This window comes from Cricetulus griseus (assembly GCF_003668045.3).
Source record: "Cricetulus griseus strain 17A/GY chromosome 1 unlocalized genomic scaffold, alternate assembly CriGri-PICRH-1.0 chr1_0, whole genome shotgun sequence".
Lineage (NCBI taxonomy): Eukaryota > Metazoa > Chordata > Mammalia > Rodentia > Cricetidae > Cricetulus > Cricetulus griseus.
Window position 1 is genome coordinate 47,660,153 of NW_023276806.1, and position 22,534 is coordinate 47,682,686.

The 22,534-nt window shown below is 40.4% G+C and overlaps 1 protein-coding gene across 2 annotated transcripts in view; it reads right to left on the minus strand.

The window, feature by feature from the left end:
• The window catches only part of Vav3 (vav guanine nucleotide exchange factor 3), a 330,956-nt gene that overhangs the window by 181,074 nt on the left and 127,348 nt on the right, over window positions 1–22,534 (minus strand). For both annotated transcript variants that reach the window (XM_027395541.2, XM_035451854.1), the window contains exons 3-4: window positions 6,984–7,042; window positions 4,788–4,853 (exon numbers count right to left, since the gene is read on the minus strand). In XM_027395541.2, coding sequence (XP_027251342.1) covers window positions 4,788–4,853; window positions 6,984–7,042 — 125 coding nt within the window. The remainder of the gene's footprint in view (window positions 1–4,787; window positions 4,854–6,983; window positions 7,043–22,534) is intronic.

Here is a 22,534-nt window from a genome sequence, read left to right on the forward strand (position 1 = left end):
TTATTACATACTGGATGTAACACTGAGACAGGTCTTATAGGTTTAAGTTCAAAACAGACTAAAAGTTTCCCACTGATTTTAGCAGAAAATTCAGAGAAGAGGGAAAATGGAACTAGTGGAGAGAGTCAAGAGGTTCTCATTATAATTCTGTCCTTCCCAATTATCTCAATGACAGACAGAAGAATCCAGGAATTGGGGCAATGCTAACTGATATCTAACTGGCTATTTGTTTTCATAGGACCATATTAATGATCACCTTGCAGCTAGCTACAGCTCTAATTCTCCAGGCACTAGTTGTCATATGGGTATGGCTTAGTATTTGTTCTATGAAAAATGATGAATCTGGGAGGCCTGAAAGTTACTAGACATGTCAAAGGTAACCTATCTAGTCTACAGCAGAGTCATGATCTCAAAAACATGTTTGTTTTACATGGAGTATTTTAATGGCCTCATCACATTGCCTCTGCATCCCGGTATTCCATGGCCTCAGCTTCATTATATTATTAAAGGGCAAAATGTGGGAAGGGCAGGGCAATTAAAGAATAGCTGACATAGCAAAATCTGTTTGATAACAGCATCAGTTGGTGTAACATTATTATCACCTAATCCAGTCTTTTCAAACCATGGTTTGGAGCTCACTTAGAAGATACACAGACATGTTTCTACAACCAAATTGCCTTTAGCTGTGTTTTTTGCATTTTATTTTTAAAAGGGCGACAGGCAAAGATTCTTAAAATATTTAAAAATCTATTTTAAAGCCATTAAATACTGCATATCGGTTTCTTGGAAATACTGTACTTTTCAGTCCCCCATGAGCACTTGGACATTAACAGCGGCTGCCAGGGCACTGATCCCAAGCCCCTCCTGCGAAACCATGATCATAGCTGATAATGGTATTTCCTCCATTTTATGACTGCTACTCTCCTCAGTTTTCTCTCCTCCTTTAAAACTTCTATAACATAACCCCAAAGATTGGCCTTGACCAATTTAGAGTGGTTGGAATGAAACATTAATCTCTCTGAGAATGAAATTCAGCGCTTTCATATGACCAACCCTGAGCACTCCTCTTCAGCTGGTACCGGCTAAATGTTATAAACTGACATAAACAAAGGCACTGTAAGAACACTGTATCTGTGTCACTCTGCAACATGGAACATTTTTCAAAGCTGGTACAATCACAGTCTGCTTATGTTTGTCATGAAAGATTATTTGGAGGCATTTGACAGAAGTGAACTGTCAAAACCCAAAGAAAAGGGAGGTATATTAAAGGAGGGAACTGAAGCTTGAGAGAATTAGGATCCGAGAAAAATTCGCTTCAGAAATACTTGTCCACCCACCTACCCATCTGCTCATCCATCCAGCAGATATTTTTGAAGAACTGACTGAATTCCACGCTCTCAAGATGTGAGCCATATAGATCAAAAGCTGTCTCCCTGAGGATGTGGACCAGTGTGTAAAGTGTTTGTCATGCAAGTGTGATGATCTGAGTTTGAATCCCCAGAACCCACATAAAGCTGAGCATGTCAGCACCTCTGTAATCCAGGGTTCTACAGCAAGCTGGAAGATGGAGACAAGAGAATCCCGGGAAGTGTGTGGGCCAGCTCGCCAGCCTGCTGTACACAGTCTCAAATAAAGTAGGAGGCAAGGTTGCCATCTGACCTCCAAAAACACACATAGGCACCCATGCACCCACCCTCACCCATGAATGCATATACTCAGCATGCACACACATCATACACAACACACAAGCACACAGAAACTGACTTTTAAGGAGAACAGCCTATAAACATATAATTTTATATATGTAACAAGAGAAATTAACACAAACTAAAAGAGCAGGGAAGAGAAAAAAATCACTAAATAAAGTTGGGGAAAAGGTCATATGGCTGAGTTAGATTATGACTATGTCATCTTATTCAATAGATGTCTGTTTTCTGGGAAGGTATACCTGTAGTCACAAATGCTCATAAGGGTGGCACACACCCATGCCAAGTGAAGAGAGAGCCTGTGCTCGTGTAAAGGGAGCTAACATGAAGGCTGGAGTCCAGAGAGCCTGGGGATGCTGAGCTTGGCAACCCCTCGGGGCAGTGTGCTGGACCACTGGAGGGAAGAGCTGAAACACAACTATAAAGAGCCATGCACTCTATGAGCTCAACCTTAGCTGGTATATCTAGAAAGTAGCAGGGGGTTTACAGAGGAGGGAAGGTGGGGAGCAGAAAACAGGCAGGGGGAACCAGAAACCAAGAGGCAAAACACTATGAGGCTGAAAGCTGCAACTCAGGTAAAGGCTGATGAGGAAGGAGACAGGGAAACTCAGGACTGTGACATCAGATTCAGAAACTGTTTGGAATTAGGGAGAGAGGAAAAAGAATGAAAGATGCCTTTTATCTTCAACTTGAAGTCTGAGGAGTAAAGCCATATTGGCAGCTCTGTGGTTTCCATAGCAGGGCATTTGATGGAAACAGTGAAGCAATTGGACTAGTCTGAGCACTTGGTTTCATTATGTCTTGGGGGCGGTGAGATGGGGTCTCTCTATGCAGCCCTGGCTGTCCTGTGTCTGGGCATTTTGTGAGATCATGATGGAGCTAACTGAGTTAAACAACAGAGGAAGGGGCCTGTCCTGATGGGAGGGGTCATGCCAGAATCAAAATGGATGATGGAATCCATCCTCTGACATTGAGTTGAAAGCCTCCTCCCACCATCCTCTCCAGACTAAATCTTACCTAACAATACTACTAAGAAGAACCAGGTGGGCAAAGGATATATATATATATATATATATATATATATATATATATATATATATCAAAAGAACATCATCACAGCTGGACATAATATGTTTTTCTTAAGAATCTGATTACAAGACCAATAGCCTTACAGTCACTTTATAAAAGACTGTTGCCAGTTAATCAGATAATCATCATCTATCTTACTTAATGGTAGTGAGTTCTGGGACATTTAGAAGCAGTAAGAAACTATCTGCAAAGGATATTTAAAATATATGACTTAAAGGCCACTCCAAATGTCGCTTAGTCTACAAAGAGCTACTTGCTGCCCATTGTTATGGCTGCCATCAGTCCTCTCTTCTCCTGTTCTTCTCCTGATAGCTCCCAGAGCACCAAGTCACCACCCATCTCATCCAGGACAGTGATTAAGATCCTCTAGCTCCAGGGTCTGAAACATCTGGGTTCAAAGACTACTATGTGTGATGTCATCTTAAACAAGTTAGTTTGATGTAAATTTTTGTATTTTTCATTCAATGATAACAGTGGGAACATAACACAGCCATTACATGAGATAACACACAGAACATGTTAGGGCACAAATGAGCAAACAAAACTCTCTTACTATTGAATGATTAAATAGCTCAACCCTAATGCATAATGCCTGGTAAACAGTAGGTGTTTAATGTTCTTTTGGCTTATTCATGTGCATACACCAAATGTGGCTTAATCTCTTTTTTCCCCATTTTTCATGTATATGTGTATGTGGCATAGTTCCATGTACATATATATGTATGCTTGTATGTGTGAGGGTGACGGTATATGTGCATATGTATGCAACTGAATATATGCAAATATGTGTACAGACCTGAAGTTGATATCTGGAATCCTTCTTGATTACTCTTCCACCTTATTTACTGAGGCAGGGCCTCTCAATCAAATCCAGAGCTCACCCATATGGCGAGTCTCATTAGCCAGCTTGCTCTAGAGGAACCCCTTTGTCTCTGCTTTCTGAGGCTAAAATTACAGACAAGCTGTCACATTCACCCACTATTTAAAAGAGAGTTCTGGGAATCCAAACTCAGATCATTTTGCTTGTCCAGCTGCTTTAACCACTGAGCCATCTCTCCAGCCTATCACAGTTTGAAGTTCTAAGAATACAGTCTTGCACAAAGGTCCTGCTGTGGCTGCCTTGGAGTAAAGACACTGTCGGTGAAGCAATCCAATATTGTCAGAGCCAGCAACAAACACTCTAAAAACACAGAGTAAGGAAAGGGTGTGGTGGCTATTTTTGATGGGTCACCGGGGGAGGTCTCTCTGTAAAGCGATACCTGAGACAGACAAATGGTGAGGGACCAGTAATACCAGCAGATAAAACAGTCATCGCCAAGGCACGCTCAGTGTTGGGCAGATGAAAGAATGGATTCCCACAGATTCCAAGAATTGCCCTTGGAGCATAATCCATCTCTTAGAATTCTTTGCAAACATGCCTGAGCTATATCATAAGGTCTTTGAAGGGAGAGGATCAAGCTTTATATTTATTCTTAATCTGCACAAGTCACTCAATCAGCAGAAGATAATCAGCTGCAAGGCCTTCGGCTGCTCCTGACTATTAAATAATAAAGCCCATAGGATCCTGTGCTCCGCATAAGCACCATCTACTGACACATCCCTGAATGACTCCAGCCTGCAGCCGTGCTTCCTTGGGCTGACTACAAAGCACACACTTTCTGCCCTACGCCAGGAGTAAACTTCATCTCTTTTTATATTATTCCCTAATTATGTAGTTCCAGCTTAATCTACCTTTCTATTATGCCTTTGAGAAACGTCCAGTTTTTTTTACTTCTCAACAGTGAGTTTCTCTTCATAGGATCACAGAGCAAGAACTAAAAGCCAGTTGAAGCATATATTCTGTGAAACTTCCCATCATCGTTTTAAAGATAATTTTTATTGTATCTTAATCATCACATCACTTTTACCCTGCAGAGAGCTTATTATAGCTCACATCTATGCTAAGTGCAAATTTGGGTAGTGGCTTAATTTTACTGAAAATATTCAACATACTCTATTAAGTCAGGAAGGCCTTTGTAGATGTCTTCATCATTTACACTTTCTTCTGTGGGGAAGGGCCTGGGAAGGAAGGAAAAAACACGGGCGAGTGAGCAATCAAGATGAGCATTTACCACCAATTAGAAAGTAAAATTTGCTGCCACTCAAACAAGTCATCATATTTAATGATTTCTAGGGTTTCCCCAAAAGCGCTTGCCCAGCAGCTGTGCCTGGGGGTCCCCTGGGGAGACTGCAACACCTGCTACCCTAAATCGTCTCCAGCATTACAGCCAGTCCCTACAGATGCATGCAGCTGGGGACATGCTAATGCATTTACCTGATCTCCCACCTGCCCGGTACCTGCACGGTCACCCCACAACACCTGCCACCATGCCCAGTTCAGGAGACAAGCAGCTTTGCCCATGCCCATGCCTTCAGCACCCTCACTCAAGCTGTAAGATCTGACCCAACAAAGACTCTGACAACAAATCACCTTTAATGGCTCAGCTTGATAGTAAGGATAATGGTTATTAGAAGACAAAGACATCATACATAAGATTTTTGACCCTGGCAAATTTTCCTGTTCAGACATCAGGGTATTTAAGTTGTATTTTTTATTTTCATTTTTGGAGCAGTTAGCTAAGTAGACTTCAAAGAGACTGACGAGTTGTTTTTGTCCCTTGTTAAAAATACCACGCGTTAATTTTTCCCCACTCCTATCATTTGACATCTTTGTTTGGCTCATAACATTTCTTCTTATGACCAAAATAATGCTTTAAAAGGGTGAATAACAAAATCACCATAGCAACTATATTGTAATGACAAATGCTCTACTCTTTGGTAGTAAACATGTTTCATGTTTATAAAAAGGAGTCACCAAAATAATAAATGTTAAATAATGGCCAAAGAGTTTCATTGAAAGGAAGACTTTTAATTATATTTTATTATTTAAAACAATTTTGACTTTAGTATATTATGAATTAATTTAATACTTAAGATAGCAAAGGGGCCTACATTTTTTAAAATAAAAGGACACATGTAACCAAGCTTTCAGGGTTGTTCTTTTTCAATACAGGCACATTTTATCAGGCTTTTATATCTACAAGGTATCTACAAGAAAATTTCAAAAGGAAAAAATAATTCTGATAGGACACATTTCTGAATCAAAAGTACATACAAAGCAGGCTATGCTTGCTTCAAAATCTACTGCATACATATAAGGACACAAAATATATATGGACATGCACAGCTACTCATTATTGAAGAGCAAATTAGAAGGAATTGAAGAATCAACCAACTGACAATCTATTGAAAAATCATGGCCCACTTCTGAGACAGGGTCTCCAGAGTGTCCTCCCTGAGACCACTGTGGTGGCATCCAGGAATTAAGCTGCTGAGCCAGTGTTAAACACTTCTATGAGACACACTTGGATGTCCTTCCTCAGAGTAGGATAGAACCTCGGCACAGAGAAATGAAACAAAAAGGCATAGCTAGAGGCTTACAACGCCCTATCATGGATGGAGTCTAGAACACAAAGCCTAGAAGACATAAGATACAAAATAAAGCTTCTATTTCCATGCAGCCTGGCTATATCTTCTTAATTTCCTGTTTCTTTTATTTATTAATGGCTCCAACTTAAGCAATGTGCAGTCTCTAAAAGAGAAAAAGCTTGAACAATTAACACACCTCTACTTCCATGCTTACCAACTTTATTATACTCTACTGCATGGAGATGATATAGATAAACAATCTACTTCCAAGCTTTTCATGTATTACCCAACCGTCAACACATATCCTTCTTTTGCATCTATCATTTAATGCTTGTGTGACTTTTCCTTAAACCCATAAAAGCTGTGAGTTATTGTTATGGTCTCTTCTACAGGAACCAAATACATTATATTTTAAAATATTTATGTATTAAAACATTTGCATTTGTCTTAATGAATTATACATATATAAATGCTGAAGAGATATTTTTTAAAAGAGCAATAACCAGTGGCAGTCACCAGGGAGCTAAAAACAATGTTCAGTCATTGTGCCTCATTCAATTCTATGAATAAGTTCATAATTGCTCAGTAAATCTCAAATGTGTATATGGCACTTAATACCAAGTACAAAGACTTTTGCAAACAATAGCCATTCAAGAAATCAAGAAACAGACATTGCCATGAACTACCTGGGAGACAGGAACCACAGAGTCATGAACTTACCTGATTCCTGTGGCCAATGCTATTGGTGTGCGGGATAACCGAGATAATGTTTCTATTACCTGAAGAAAGAAAAGAGCAAAATGTTCATTGAACATGTATTTAACAAGGCTTAACACTTTTCTCAAAAGCAGCAGTTTTCCCATTCAATATTAACAATGGTTAGAGAAAGATAAATTTATAGGCTCAAAAACATCAAATGGAAAGTCATGATTGGAAAGTAAAACACATGGGTTATGCCTGTGTCCCTTCTAATTTTATGAATTAAATCAGATCACTGAGACATAGACAACAGTCTCTTTCCAATAAAACAGGGAGTTAAACTCATCAAACCTGAACATCTAGTACCTAAAACCAAAAAAACCTTAAAAGTCACATAAATCAGTATCCCCAACATAGTACCCACTAGCTATGTGAAGTCATTTAAGTTAAAATTTAAAAACATAAATTCCATTTCCTTGACTATACTAGTGAAATTTGAAGTGTTCAGTCATCACAGTTTCTGTTGTATTTTGGACCACAAAGATATCAGATATTTCCACACCTCAGCAGGCACTGTTGAGCAGCAAAGTGGTTGAGACTGCTGGCTCTTGAGCCTGATGTCATGAATTCAAATCTGGATTTCTCATCCATGAAAGGTAACTTTAGGCAACAACTTAAATTCACTGGTTTTGACTTCTTCCTCTAGATACTAGCTAATGATCATTAGACTACTGTGAGAATTAAATAACACAGTACATGCACAAGGTTAAAAAGGTAGCAAATCTTTCTCATTGCCAACTTTGAGGAAATGGCTTTATTCAAATTCTGAGCATGTTCAAGAATTGTTTTGTTCTAAATTAGTTTTGATTACACATTTCAAAATCTCCTTATGAAGATCTTCAGCACGTAAGCCCAAGTGTGCTCTGCTAACAGTTTTGGCATCTGTACCTAGTAATTTTACTCCTCCTTCAATCATTTGTACCTAAAATCACCCTTGTCAGAGACTTAACCGTGGAAACCAGTGATCTAGAATGCATTTTCCTTATTGACTCCATTTTTATGATAAACATAATTACTCAAGCTCTCAAAATTAAACACAACAAAGGAGGTTCTGTTGTGCAATTTATTTTGAAGAAGAGGGTGAATGAGAAAAGCATGTCTGTCTGGACTGACACAGTCTAGTGATCATCTAAACTTCCTCAGCTCCAAGACAGAAATGTGCAACGGTCTCCAGGCCTCAGGGGAAGCCTCTAAAGGAGACCAGCACCATGGGTGGATTCGAAGAGCACCTAGCTCAGTAGTGAGCCTATGTGGAGCTCTGTGCACTCATTGTCAGGTAAAGTCACCTTTGCTAGCCTCTATAAAACAAGTATTAAAAAGTTATTGAAAAAATGAGAATGCTCATCAAATGCTTGTCAAGTTTTATTACAGAAAAAAAAAATTGACTACACAGGAAATTGTAATTATATATTGACTATAAATAGCAATGTCCTGTGGTCCTGGATTCTTGAAAATTGTGGAAAAAATTGATGTGGCATGTTAGCACAAAGAAAAGAAAGAAAGAAAAAAGAAAAAAAATGAGAAAGTAGGGAAGGTGCATACATTGATCAATTCTATGGAAGCATTCTTCCAGAGCATACACAGATCAAAACATCGTGCTATACATGACATGTGTATAGTTTCGTTAACTTACAAATAGACAAACAACTGCTTCTACATTTTAAACAAAAGAGTGAAGGGACAGAGGATGCTTTAGGACAGTTCCTGGGGGCAAAATGAAGCCAGAGACCTAGAGACTAGAGGGGCAAAGCTACTGACCACCAAATTCTACCTCTAACCCTAGCCTCCTCCTGAGACACTAGGAAAAATGGAACTAAAATCTGAAAATGCCAAAAGCACGAGTTTCTAAGTGAAAAGTCTAGATTTGGGAAATAACTTCTGGAATAATTTGAGAAGCAGTATTCAGGTCCTTGACTAACTAGTGTTGAGTTTCGACACACCTTATTGGTATGTGCCAATGCACAGAAACACAAAGAATGCTCTGCTGTTTATTGTATTTTATGCTGTGGTCTCAGTCCCTGCTTAGCAAGGAAAACAACACAGCAATAACATATTATTACTGTTACTTTAATATGCATTTTAATGGCAATTTATTTTGCCTTTGAAGATATTTTGTATAACAACTATAGATTAGCAAAACACTTCACTTTCTGTTATCTGCCAACACTCAGGACAATTACAGTCTCTTCCCAATCAGTTGCCTTCCCCTTCACTGAAGAGGGGAAACTGGAAACAAAAGAAAATGTACAGCTTGATTTGTCATGTAGGCACCGACCACCAGAGGGAGCCAGACGACAGTCTATTACCTTAGTCCTACCTTTAAGCATGCTGAAAATTTAGCTGAAGCAATTCCAATGATTCAATGAAGGCTATTCAATACTATTCAAAACTAGAAGATTACAGAGTTACAAATTCATGGGACAGGGGAATGTAAAGATTGTGAAGTGACCTTGCAATGAGTGGCTGTGAGACCCCTCACTTTTATGTCTAGCCTACTACACATAGCTCTGATACTAAGTTTAGCCAAAACAAATAAAAGCTGTTTAGTCAATGTGGTGCTTTCAGAACAACGACTAATCCATAATGACAATGTTTACAGATTGAAAGCAGGCAAGTGCACAAAGCAATGCCAGATCCTCAAGTCCCCTGTGTGGATTCTCTGACCTGCCTCTCTGAAGCATACAGGCAAGAGCATTTATGAAAGAAAACTAAAAGGCCTATGTTCCATGAAATAATGTTGATTTTAAATTACTTCAAAATGAAAAAATTATGGACACCAATTCTCAGAAAGGGGGGTGAGGTAGCCCGAAGGCTGTAACAATACAATAAGCTATACTGACTCCACATCCTGGATTTCTTTTCTGTAGCCACATCCTCCAGCCCCATGGATAAGAGGATACATTTGTAAAGAAGTCAAGGTTATACCCAGGGTAACATAGATTAGACCTACTGTGTGAGGAAAGTGGGAGATGTGAGCAAGGCTTCTCATTCCTGCTCTAAATTGGAGATTACATCATAGAAGCAATAGGACCACTGAGAAGGTTTGGGAAAGGGGAGAACAGGGCTAATTGCACTGGAGAAAGAGAATTCAGCAAGCGAATGAACAGAAGGGCCGGAAGTCTTGGGGAGTAGACAGTAGCCAGAAGTCAAGCAGGGATTTTCTCAATGGTTAAAGAGTACTCTAAGATAGCCACAATGGGACTATAAGATGTGGCACAAACTGTGATGTCCTGTGATGTGCTGTGGCTGAGCACTGTGATGTCCTTGGGAGCCGTGGCTGAGCACTGTGACCGCTCATGAGGAAAGAGGAGCCTGGGTGATGCAGGAGTGAGTGTCCCTTTACCTGGAAAACCTACTTCAAAGTCCCCTAGGTTTGATCAGACGTGGCCAGAGCTCTGCAAGGATGCTGGCTCCTCCAAGGTGCCTTCTCTCTCTAATCCATTCCCACTCCACACCTGGATTTTATGAATCCTCTCTGAGGCCATGGCTATAACTGTGCCATGGCACTTAACACTTTATAAAGTTTTCAAAATCAGCTTTCAATTTTTTCAAAAGAACTCAAAAATTTTCAAGTTAAAGTATTAATATATGAAACTTGTCACCCTCCACTTCTCTGAGGTCTTGGGGGGGGGGGTCACGGCTAAGAATCTGCTGTAATTCTTGCACCCTTTTTTTCTTTTACATTTTCTTCCTTATTCTTCTAATAAATAAGTTCCTGGCTCCTAGCCTGGTGTGATGGCTCATGTCTGTGATCCTGACACTTAGGAAACAAGGCAGGAGGATCATTACAACTTCAAGACCAATCTGTGACACATAGCAAGTTCTAAGACAGTGTAAATTATGGGATGTGGCCCTGTCTCGAAAACAGAGGGATTTATTATAAAGCTGTTTTCTGAATCTTTTGAGGAGTTTTCTAAAACTTTCAGAGCCATGCGTTGTCATAAACAGTCAATAACAGCCATGCCATCATGCACAAATGTACTTTTTTCATTTTAATGCTGGGTGACACACCAGCATATGTAAATAATCTAATGATTTTGCCATTTTCCCATCAGTAAGTGGTTATAACAGTCTGTTACAAAGGCAGCAGTCACATCCTTGCCAAATGTATGTTTAACTCTATCCAGGCTCTGCTATAGGAAGGAGATAAAGAGAATGCCTGCTCGTGAGGGAAGGGAGGGGATGAGGGGCGTTCTTCAGACTGCTTACAGGAACTTCGACACTTCTGAAGGGCATGTGAAAATGTAGCAAGATATTCCAATGATAGCTAGTCTGCTCTCCAACAACAGGAAATACCTTCAGGGCAGGAGACCCAAACCCATTTTGCCCTGTTTGATTCTCTTAGAGTCACTGGACTCTATGAGAGAGTTATGTTTGCTTTGCAAAAATCACCGAGAAGATCCTGGATCGCACTGGTCAGAATGTGTAAAGGGTTAGCCTGGCACAAGTGGGAAAATAATACATAACTGAAGAAGGAACTCCCCGCGAAAATTAATATTAGACCACCCAGCTCCTCAACCCTAGAACCAGAAAAGAACATAGGGCCCACCACCACCACCACTCTTTCCATTTGATGATGACTTTTCTTCAGTTAGAGCTGTTTTACCACTCAGTTTGTCAGTTTAAAAGCTATTACATAAAGCAAAATGCAATACTGAATAATGGACAAACTTCCCATTTTTTAGCTATTCTCTTCAAGAGACCCCTGACAAGAGCCCAGTCTTTGCTTATCTGGCACATTAGTGTCACTATTGTAACTTGCAATTGAAGCAAGCCATCTACCCAGGAGTACTGCTAAAGCTCCTTGGAAGGTCTCGGGTTAAGGAAGCCACAGCCAAGGAGAACAGTTGAAGGAAACTATGGGGTCCAACACGCACATCAGAAGAAAAAGATACTACTTGTGAATGTACCTTGCTGATTATCCTAACATTTTCCCTCTTAACCTATTCTCTGACCGGATAGCTTGGTTCTATAACAATACTAGAGCAGTGATTTTTACAGAGGGGTGGGCTGTGCCGCGAGTGCAAAAAACCAGCTTAGCAGTTGAAGAGGACGCTGCCATGACAGTGCCACAGCCCAAGTGAGCAGCTGTGGCTGGAGACCCAGGTGCAGCAGCAAGGCTCCTGCAGGTTCCTAGTGAATGCCCTACGGAGTAGAGACAAACACAGGGTCTAAAAGAGGTAACTGGGAGTAGGGGCTTCAGCATGTCAGTCTGTGAGTCAGATAAGAAGGAAGAGAGGTCAGCTGTGGTCCAAAAGCAACTGTGAAAACTAGTATATCACCCAGAAGCCCTTAACTCCAGATTCTTGACAGGAAGGCCCAGTTCTAAACCCAGCCAGATGGAGAGTTGCAGATTAGCAATATAATTCACCTTCAGTCTCCTAGGAAATCAAAAGAACTCATTATATTAATTTTCTTTGCAATTCCAATTTCGCACAGTAAATTATCCCATTAGGATACAGGGCAGCTCAGCATCACTTCCAACCATGTTTCAGAGATTTCCTTGAATGCTGGCTGTTCTTTGTCACTTTTGCCTGCAGGGTGCCATTAGAAAAGTGCTCCTAGCACCATCTCCATGGGCCAAGCACAGAAATATAGCCCAGGGAGACAGACAAAGTGTCTTTTCTGATAGTCTGTAAGCCATGGGAAATGAGTTTCCATTGTTCTTAAGAATCACACGTGGGATGTGTGTGTGTGTGTTTGGGGGAGGGGGGCTTAAATGGGTGAAATTCACAGCATGTGCTGACCCCAGTGATGGCTACAAATATAATTTTTTTTTTATTTTTTGAACCACCACAATTGAAATTATCAAGAATAACTACCTCCTTTAGGAATAGTGTATGCTAGTGTATGCTAGGTTATTACATAAGCAGTAAGATATTCTGAATTCAAATTCAACCTCCACCTCCCACTGACTGGGTTAATATGGGACACTCTGACTGGCTTCCCTTTGATGTGTGAGATTTCGGGGAAAGCATTGCCTGTAAGCCAAGCCTGTTGGGAAAGTAAAGTGAAACAATCTGAGTGCACACTTGTCTCAGGAGGTGTTCGCGCTGCTATGGTCCTACCGTCTTGCCTTGCCAGCCTTGGTCCTCTACCTCCAAAGATCCCCAAAGAGGAGCATCTTTCCCTTAAAACTTCTTCCTCTCTGAAAGACCCCCTCAATCCCACTCTTGTCTCTCCCAGAGCTGGATATCAAACCATTTCTAGAAGCCTGCCCCAGATCTAAGCCTTGTCAATCTGCCCATTGAACTCCCCTCAGATGCAACCTCCTTCTCTCTCCCTGTGCCTCTGCCTTGCTACAGGCCCACTGTTTCCTTTCAGGTGCTATAATGACTGCCTGACTGCCTGTTTGTCTATGCCTTCTAGTTCCTCTTTCATTATATTCACCGTTTACCAGGCTACCGTGAAGACTGAACATCATTTCCAAACAGTTATTGGGATCCCCCACCCCCACATGAATGTTTACACCTGTGCCCCTCATGCAAAGAGCTGCAACTGCTAAGCAGCTCACTCCAGGGTCTCTGCACTCCCTGCCCCTCCAGCCCATTCCCTGACTCCTCTGGCATTTGCCCAACCACATTGCCTGCTGTGTTCCAGTCAGGCCCCAGAATCCTACCTTTAGAGCAGTGGTTCTCAATCTTCTTAGTGTTAAGACCCTTTAATACAGCTCACAGTGTTGAAAGGAGCCCACAGAAACTGGGGAAGCTGTGGGTGTCTAAAGGGACTAGAGCGGCACCCACATGATAGAGGTAGAGAAAAGTCAACATGTTTCACATGTTGGCGGTGACCCCAACCATGAAATTGTTTTCATTGCTACCTCATAAGTGTGATTTTTTGCTACTGTTGTAAATCGTAAATATCAGTGTTTTCTGATGATCTTAGATGACCCTGTGAATGGTCATTTGACCTCCCAAAGGGGTCACAACCACAGGTTGAGAACCACTGTTTTAGATTATGAAGGACTATAACAGTCTCAGTAATATAATTTACACAGTGGTATGTAAATTTCAATGCTTCCTCCTAAAAGGTAGGTGGTAGGAAGCACACTAAGAACAGTGATGCCAGTATTCTCACACCAACTAGAAGACTGGGAGAAAATCTTCATTGTTCCAACTATCACCATGCTCCAAATGCCTGTAAGGACATCCCCAACAAGAAACTCAACTGTCCATTCACAAATGTAAAAGAAATTGTTCTACAACTGGAATCTTATTTGCAAATCATTCCCTGCCTTCAAGCTAGGAGAAGAGAGACAAGCTACAGAGAATATGTAGCAGCTTTAAGCAAGTTAAGCAATGAGAACTAAGCTGAACACATAGGAAGGAACAAGATTTCCTCCAGGCCCCATCCCAGTAGAGAACCATTCAGTAGAGCTGTGCAGGTGGTATCAGGCAAGGCCATCACCAGCTCCCAGGGAAGCCACTGAAGCCACACAGACTCACTTTCCAGGGCCATGGCCTACATACTCCTGTCAGTTCACAGTTTTGATATGAGCTGACAGAAACTGGAGAAGTTCTATGTGCCTAAAGGGACTTGGAAATTTTAATTCATGTTTAGAGCTGCCTACACATCATACAATTAGAGAAAAGTCAACATATCCTCCAAACTCAAATCACTTTCTTTTTTTTTTTTTTGGTTTTTTGTTTGTTTGTTTGTTTGTTTTCAAGACAGGGTTTCTCTGTGTAGCTTTGGAGCCTATCCTGGCACTCGCTCTGGAGACCAGGCTGGCCTCGAACTCACAGAGATCCACCTGTCTCTGCCTCCCGAGTGCTGGGATTAAAGGCATGCGCCACCAACGCCGGGCTCAATTCACTTTCTACATCATACAGCTGACAGGGAAGGACACTGATTCCTGAGCCCACATAAAAACTGGGTGTGGATGCAAACAACTGTAACACTGTTGTTGATGGGACAGAATCAGGCAGATCCCAGGAGCCCACAACCAGCCAGTATTGCCAAAATGGCAGGCTACAAGTTTAGTGAGAAACACTGTCACAAACACTAAGTTGGACAGTAATTGAGGAAGACATTCAACACTGATCTCCAGCCTCCACTGTGCAAACACACACACACACACACACATACACACACACACACACACACACACACACACACACACACACAGAGAGAGAGAGAGAGAGAGAGAGAGAGAGAGAGAGAGACAGAGACAGAGACAGAGACAGAGACACAGAGAGACAGAGACGGAGAGGGAGAGGAAGAGAGAGAGAGACAGAGAGAGACAGAGAGAGAGAGACAGCGACCCCCCAAAGACCCATACTATGAACTCACCCCTCCAGATTTACTCTGTTCTTTGCAGTAGAACCAGAGAAGGGCTACAGAAATTGGAGAATGTGGTGACCAGTCCTGTGGAGAGGAGGTAAATGCCTCTGCATACAGGACTTATTTATTGTCTATTTCCCCATCCATGAATGTCACTTGAACACTCTGTCAATCCAGCAGGCATCACTAATAAAATAGGATTTCTGTGGAAACTGGATTGATCCACAGGCTTTTTTTTTTTCCTTTTTTCACTTTTCTAGTGGCAGCCGTGGCTTGGGGCCAGACCTAATCACATCAACTCTTACTTTCAACTTCAAATATTACATTCAATCGGCTTTTAAAAATTCTCTTAGATTGTGACGCATGCAAAAAGCTGAAGATTAACTTTTACTCTCATTTAACTGCACTTTGAGGCCCCTTCATATTCCACATCTTTGATTTTTCCCTTTTTAAGTAACTGTTACTGAGTTGCGTATAGAGATATTTTTGAAACAGCATGGCAATATCTGTGGTTTTAAAACTGTCACCTGTGACCTTTAAATCCTCAGGGAGATGTTTTCTTGTGATTCCCCAGAAGGCTTCTTTTTCTGAATCTCAGATATTTTCCAATGAGCAAGGAACACTTTTTAGTCACTAACCACTCTGAGTATAAGTGACTAATCCAGGATAATCTGAATTTCCTTTAGGGTCTGAGTATTTACCAAGAACTGGATCAAAGAAAATAATCCTCTCAGAGGATGTAGAAAAGTAGCTCACTGCTTAGACTGCAGCACTAAAAGGAGGGAGTCCATCACTCCCCTGCACTGAATGGGGAAGAGTTGGTCACTTTTTTCTCTCACACATAATTTTGTATTTATAGTCTAATTCACCTCATCCTTGGATGGGATGCTTTTAACTAGCAAAACATGTTGAATGAACTTGCATGACAATAAAAAGAAAGAAGGAAAGAAAGAGAGAGAGAGAGAAAGGAAGGAAGGAAGGAAGGAAAAAGGAAAGAAAGAAAGAAAGAAAGAAAGAAAGAAAGAAAGAAAGAAAGAAAGAAAGAAAGAAAGGCCCCTTTCTTCCAAAGCTGCCCTCAAGATACTTTCCAATAATCTTTGAAAAGGAACCTTCAACACTAGACACACCCAACACTCCTTGGCTCAGTCAGTCAAAACTTAGCTCCATCTTCCCACAGACAGTCTAGGAATGGAACAAAACTTCTGCATGGGAAATCACATGTATACAGATGAAATCAAGATAACTTATGTCTAAACTAATAGGTTAGCTACACCCTTGAAATGCCTGCCATGATAGTATCCTCAAAACCTTTATATGGTGTAAATAAACAAATTCCTTGGGCTTAGAAGCATGGTGAACCGACTGTACACTGAACCTACAGTATACTGACTACTGTGGTCTAATATTGCTTGTTTTGTTTATATATTGGTTTTTTTTAAACATTTGTTTATTTCTTAGATATATGTGTGAGCACACACATGCCAAAGTGTGCATGAGGAGGTCAGAGGACAGCTTGTGGGTTCTCTCTTTCAATCATGTGGTTTCAGGAGACTGAACTCATATCATTAGGCTTGTCAGCAGGTGCCTTTAACCACTGAGCCATCTCACTAGCTACCTTTTTTCTTTTGATTACCTCATATTTTACATTCTTCCAAAAATAAGTACTATGGAAACATGTCATATTCAAAAGCATTCTATATAAGGAGGATCTTCTAGAATTTATTCCACAGACAATGACAGCAATTTGAATTATAAGGCAGAATACTCTAAAGCAGCAGACCAGGCTATGCCCAGTTACAAATATCTGAAGTTGTTGACTCTTTTAATATATGGGAAAGAAAAAATTAGCAGATATAAACAGCCCCCAGGTGATTCAGATTCCATAGATTCTCCTGCCCTGGTGATCTGGCAAAAGGAATTTTATGTGTTGGATATTACAAAGCAGATATTGGGGAGAGTTCTAGTCAAAAGAGCTCTTGATTAAGAAGGGAAGAACTGAAAGATACTCCAAACCCCTCAAACCCCTGGTCCCTTGATCCTCATGGGACTCCTAACTTGCATCCCATAAAATTATAATCCTCATTGTTGACTATAGAACAATAGCTCGATAACTGGGTAATTGATAATCTGAATCAAAGAGAAGCTTACAGAAGAACCTAATGGCAGAATTCTCACAAGACTGGTCTGAGCAGCCAACATACTGCTAGATAAACAGACCAGTAACTGAAGAGTTGCAATGTACTGAGATTGCAGTACATTAAGGTGCAACCACTGTTCTAAAGTTAAAACAATATTTATCATGGGAGATCTTTCCATTTTCTGGTATCTTCTTTAATTTCTTTCTTTAAAGACTCAAATTTCTTGATATACAGATCTTTCACTTGTTTGGTTAGTGTTACCCCAAGATATTTTATGTTGTTTGTGGCTATTGTAAAGGGTGATGGTTCTCTGATTTCTTGCTTAGTGGGCTTATGGTCTGAATATAGTAGGGCTACTGATGTTATTTTATAATTAATCTTGTATCCTGCCACTTTGCTGAAGGTATTTATCAGCTGTAAGAGCAACATGGTAAAAATGGCAATCTTGTCAAAAGCAATCTACAGATTCAATGCAATCCCCATCAAAATACCCACAAAATTCTTCACAGACATTGAAAGAACAATACTCAACTTTATATGGAGAAACAAAAGACCCAGGATAGCCAAAACAACCCTGGACAATAAAGGAACTTCAGAGGCATCACCATCCCTGACTTCAAGCTCTATTATAGAGTTATAATCTTGAAAACAGCTTGGTATTGGCACAAAAAATAGACAGCTGGACCAATGGAATAGAATTGAAAGCCCTGATATTAACCCACATATATACAAACATTTTTATTTTTTGACAAAGAAGCTACAGTTATACAATGGAATAAAGAAAGCATCTTCAACAAATGGTGCTCACATAACTGGATGCTGGCATGCAGAAGACTGCAGATAGATCCATGTCTATCCCCATGCACAAATCTTAAGTCCAAATGGATCAAAGACATCAACATAAATCCAGCCACACTGAATCTATTAGAAGAGAAAGTAGGAAGTACCCTTGAACAAACTGGTACAGGAAACTGCTTCCTGAACATAACACCAGTAGCACAGACACTGAGATTGACAATTAATAAATGGGACCTTTTGAAACTGAGAAGCTTCTGTAAGGCAAAGGACACAGTCAACAAGACAAAGCAGCAGTCCACAGAATGGGAAAAGATATTCACCAACCCCACATCCAACACAGGGCTGATCTCCAAAGTTTACAAAGAACTCAAGAAGCTAATCACCAAAACACCAAATAATCCAATCAAAAAAAGTGAGGTACAGAACTAAATAGAGAATTCTCAATAGAGAAATATAAAATGGCTGAAAGACACATAAGAAAGTGCTCAACATCCTTAGCCATCAGGGAAATGCAAATCAAAACAACTCTGAGATACCATCTTACTCCTGTTAGAATGGCCGAAATCAAAAACACCAATGACAGTCTATGTTGAAGAGGATGTGGAGAAAGGGAACACTCCTCCACTTCTGGTGGGAGTACCAACTTGGACAGCCTCTTTGGAAATCAGTATGGTGATCCCTCAGGAAAATGGGAATCAGTCTACCACAAGATCCAGCAATTCCACTCTTAGGCATATACCCAAAAGAAGCACATTCATACAACAAGGACATCTGTTCAACCATGTTCATAGCAGCATTATTTGTAATAGCCAGAACTTAGAAGGAACCTAGATGCCCCTCAACCAAGGAATGGATAGAGAAAATATGGCACATTTACACAATGGAGTACTACTCAATGGGAAAAAAATGGAATCTTGAAATTTGCAGGCAACTGGATAGAACTAGAAGAAACCATTCTGAAACAGGTAACAAAAAGACAAGCATGGTATGTACTCACTCATATATGGATTTTAGACATAGAGCAAAGGATTACCAGCCTACAATCCACACGACCAGAGAAGCTAAGAAACAAGGAGGACCCTAAGAGAGATATACATGGTCCCTAGAAAAGGGGAAAGGGACAAGATCTCCTGAGCAAAATGGGAGCATGGGAAGAGGGGAGGGGGAGCTAGGAGAATGAGAAGGGAAGAAGAGGAGAGGTGAGAAGACATGAAGGAGCAGGAAGGTTGAGTCAGGGGAAGAACAGAACAGAGCAAGATAGAGATGCCATAATAGAGGGAGACATTATAGGTTTAAAGAGAAATCAGGCACTAGGGAAATATCCAGAGATCTACAAAGATGACACCAACTAACCACCTAAGCAACAGAGGAGAGGCTACCTTAAATGCCCTCCCCTGGTAATGAGATTGATGATGACTTATATGCCATTCTAGAGCCTTCATCCAGCAGTTGATGGAAGTAGAAGCAGACACCCACAACTAATCACTGAACTGAACTGGAATCCAGTTGCAGAGAAGGAGTGATGAGCAAAATGGACAAGACCAGGCTGGTGAAACCCACAGAAACAGCTGACCTGAACAAGAGAGAGCTCTTGATCCCCAGACTGATAGCTGGGAAACCAGCATAGGACTAATCCAGACCCCTTAAATGTGGGTGTCAGTAAGGAGGCCTCAGAAATCTATGGGGCCTCTTGTAGTAGATCAGTACTTTTCCCTAGTATAAAAATGAACTTTGGGAGACCATTCCACATAGAGAGATACTTCCTCAGCCTAGACACAAGGGAGAAAGCCTAGGCCATATCCCAAAGGATATGACAGAATCTGAAGATCCCCCATGGAAGGCCACACCCTCCCTGGGGAGCAGGAAAGGTATGGGATAGATAGGGTGTGAGTGGGGGTTTAGGGGAGGAGGGGAGGGAGAGGAACCTTGGATTGACATGTAAAACTATCTTGTTTCTAAATTAAATTTTAAAAATGGGAAAAAAACCCAAAATTTGGTACCCAATGTGGGGCCCAAATTTCGATACAGGGTCTGGGGTGGGTAAGTTTGGTGATTCAGTGGGTTATAGATGTTTGTCATCATTTAGTGGGCATATCAGAATATAGAATAAAAAGACTACTTCATCTCAAATATTTTACATTGGTATGGTTATTTTTGTTAGACTGTATATATATTCTTACTCCTGTTTAAGGTATTGTATCTATGCATCTGACATAAAATGTAATATAAAGTTCTAGTCCTTGAAAGCTATTATTACAAACTGTTTAGGATAATTTGTAAATGTAGATTAGTAGTTAGTCATATATAATAATCAAACTTGTAATCATGTTAGGTATGTTTTCAAGGTTACACAGGTGTATTTTAGATAGATAGGTAATGTTCAAATACTTCAGAGATGTGGCATTTAATTCAGAGATGTTTAATAACCTAAGGCTTTTCATGATCATGATACATGTCTGCTTCTGGCAGCACCAATCTACTTCATAAAAGGATGATGGGCATTGAAGAACCTCCATATGGAGTTAGCTTTCACTGTGTCAAAGCTATCTATTTGAGCAAGCAACTGCCCTTGCCTTGGATGATGACAGTATACTATACAACCAGTACACAAAAGAAAAAGACTGCTGAACTTTGCCAACACAAGGTGGGACAGTTCGTTAAGATTCCTGCCTCACACAAAAATGTCTGTCAGATATTATCGAACTGTAGACTAAAGATGGATGCCCTAATGCTGTAGAGAAATCTTGGGTGACTGTCCAGGCAGCCAGCTGCTTCTGTCATTTCTATAGTTTTGGAAGTTGCTTTGCTCTACAATGGAGTTGAAAATGAGGTACTTACAGTTTATCTTGTTAAAAATTTCAGAAAAGAAACTTACATAAGAGATGTAATGTGTAGAAGGTGAAGAAATATAAAAGCTTAAATTGTTTATCTAAGATGTCTCAAAAGATAATTTTGGGCTGGTAATACAAATTATGATAGAAATTAAATTAGGAACACAACTTTGGACTCACCAAGATAGGATAGATAATGGAGTATTTTCTCAGAATTTGCCAAACACAAATGGACTGGACACTGTGAATGTAATCCTTGCTTTATAATTGTTCTTGATGTATATAGTTTTACTGTGTTCAAGTTAAAACCTTTCTTTTTTATTCAGACAATACCTGATAATTTTTGCTCTTGTATATAGTTTTACTGCTTATAGTTAAAACTTTCCTTTGTATTTAGACAAAATGGGGGAAATGCTAGGGGATATTCTATCTCACTGTGAACCCTGAGTTTACATTTGCTTTAATTAAATACAATTAACCTTCAGTCAGGAGGCTGCATTAGCAACTAGTTGACAGAAAGTAATCACAGTCTCAAATGGCATCTGGGAGAGACAGAGAGACATGGTAAGTAGCAGGGTGGGGTTTGGCGTGGCCCATCTTTTTCTGCTTTGGCAGAGCGGAAGCACCAGTTCTTCCTTGGGCTCTAGCCAGGAGACAGGGTTAGTTCATTGCTACTCAGTCTCTCTGAGCTCCAAGGTTTTCACCCCAGTCTGTGAATCTTGAGTTTTATTCATAATTAGAATGATAGAGATTTAGTTAAAGCTACCTTTAGTGGCAACAAGGCCAGTGTCTGTGGGAACAGAATTCTCGCCAGGCTATGGCCTGAGCAGCCAGGCCATTCCTACATAAACAGGCCAATAACTGCAGAGTGGCAATTGCTGGCTGAGATAGCAGTAGATTAAGGTGCAGCCCCAGTGCTGAAGTTAAAACAACAGCTTTGTATTCCATTATGGAATCTCTGAAGTTATTTTATTTCATATTCTATATGTCCAGCCCATTACCATGTGTTGGAAAACCAGTTAACTATGAGAATAAATACTTAGAAGTTAAGCTTTGGGGCCAAAAGATATCTATGTTTTTAGAAGTTCTTGATAAAGACCATTAGACTTTAAGGGGTTTCTGTTGGGACTGTGTGTGTGTGTGTGTGTGTGTGTGTGTGTGTGTGTGTGTGTGTGTGTGTGTGTGTTTTCACTTCCCTATGAGCAATGTTTGCTTAAGCTGCTCACATGGCTGAGTGAAAGCTGTCCTAAAACCAATAAGATTACCATCAGATTGTTCCTGTTCTTGTGAATTTTCACTTTCCTGGAGCATTTCTTACATTATCCTTGACAAGTAAGAAAATAACCAAAGCCTTATAGTTCTTTTCTTTGAACTACACTTTTTAAGGTCTCCTTTGTCCCTCTGAGTTCAGCAACAGTTTGGGGTGGAGTCATTACTATCATTAGATACAAACTAAGTTTTG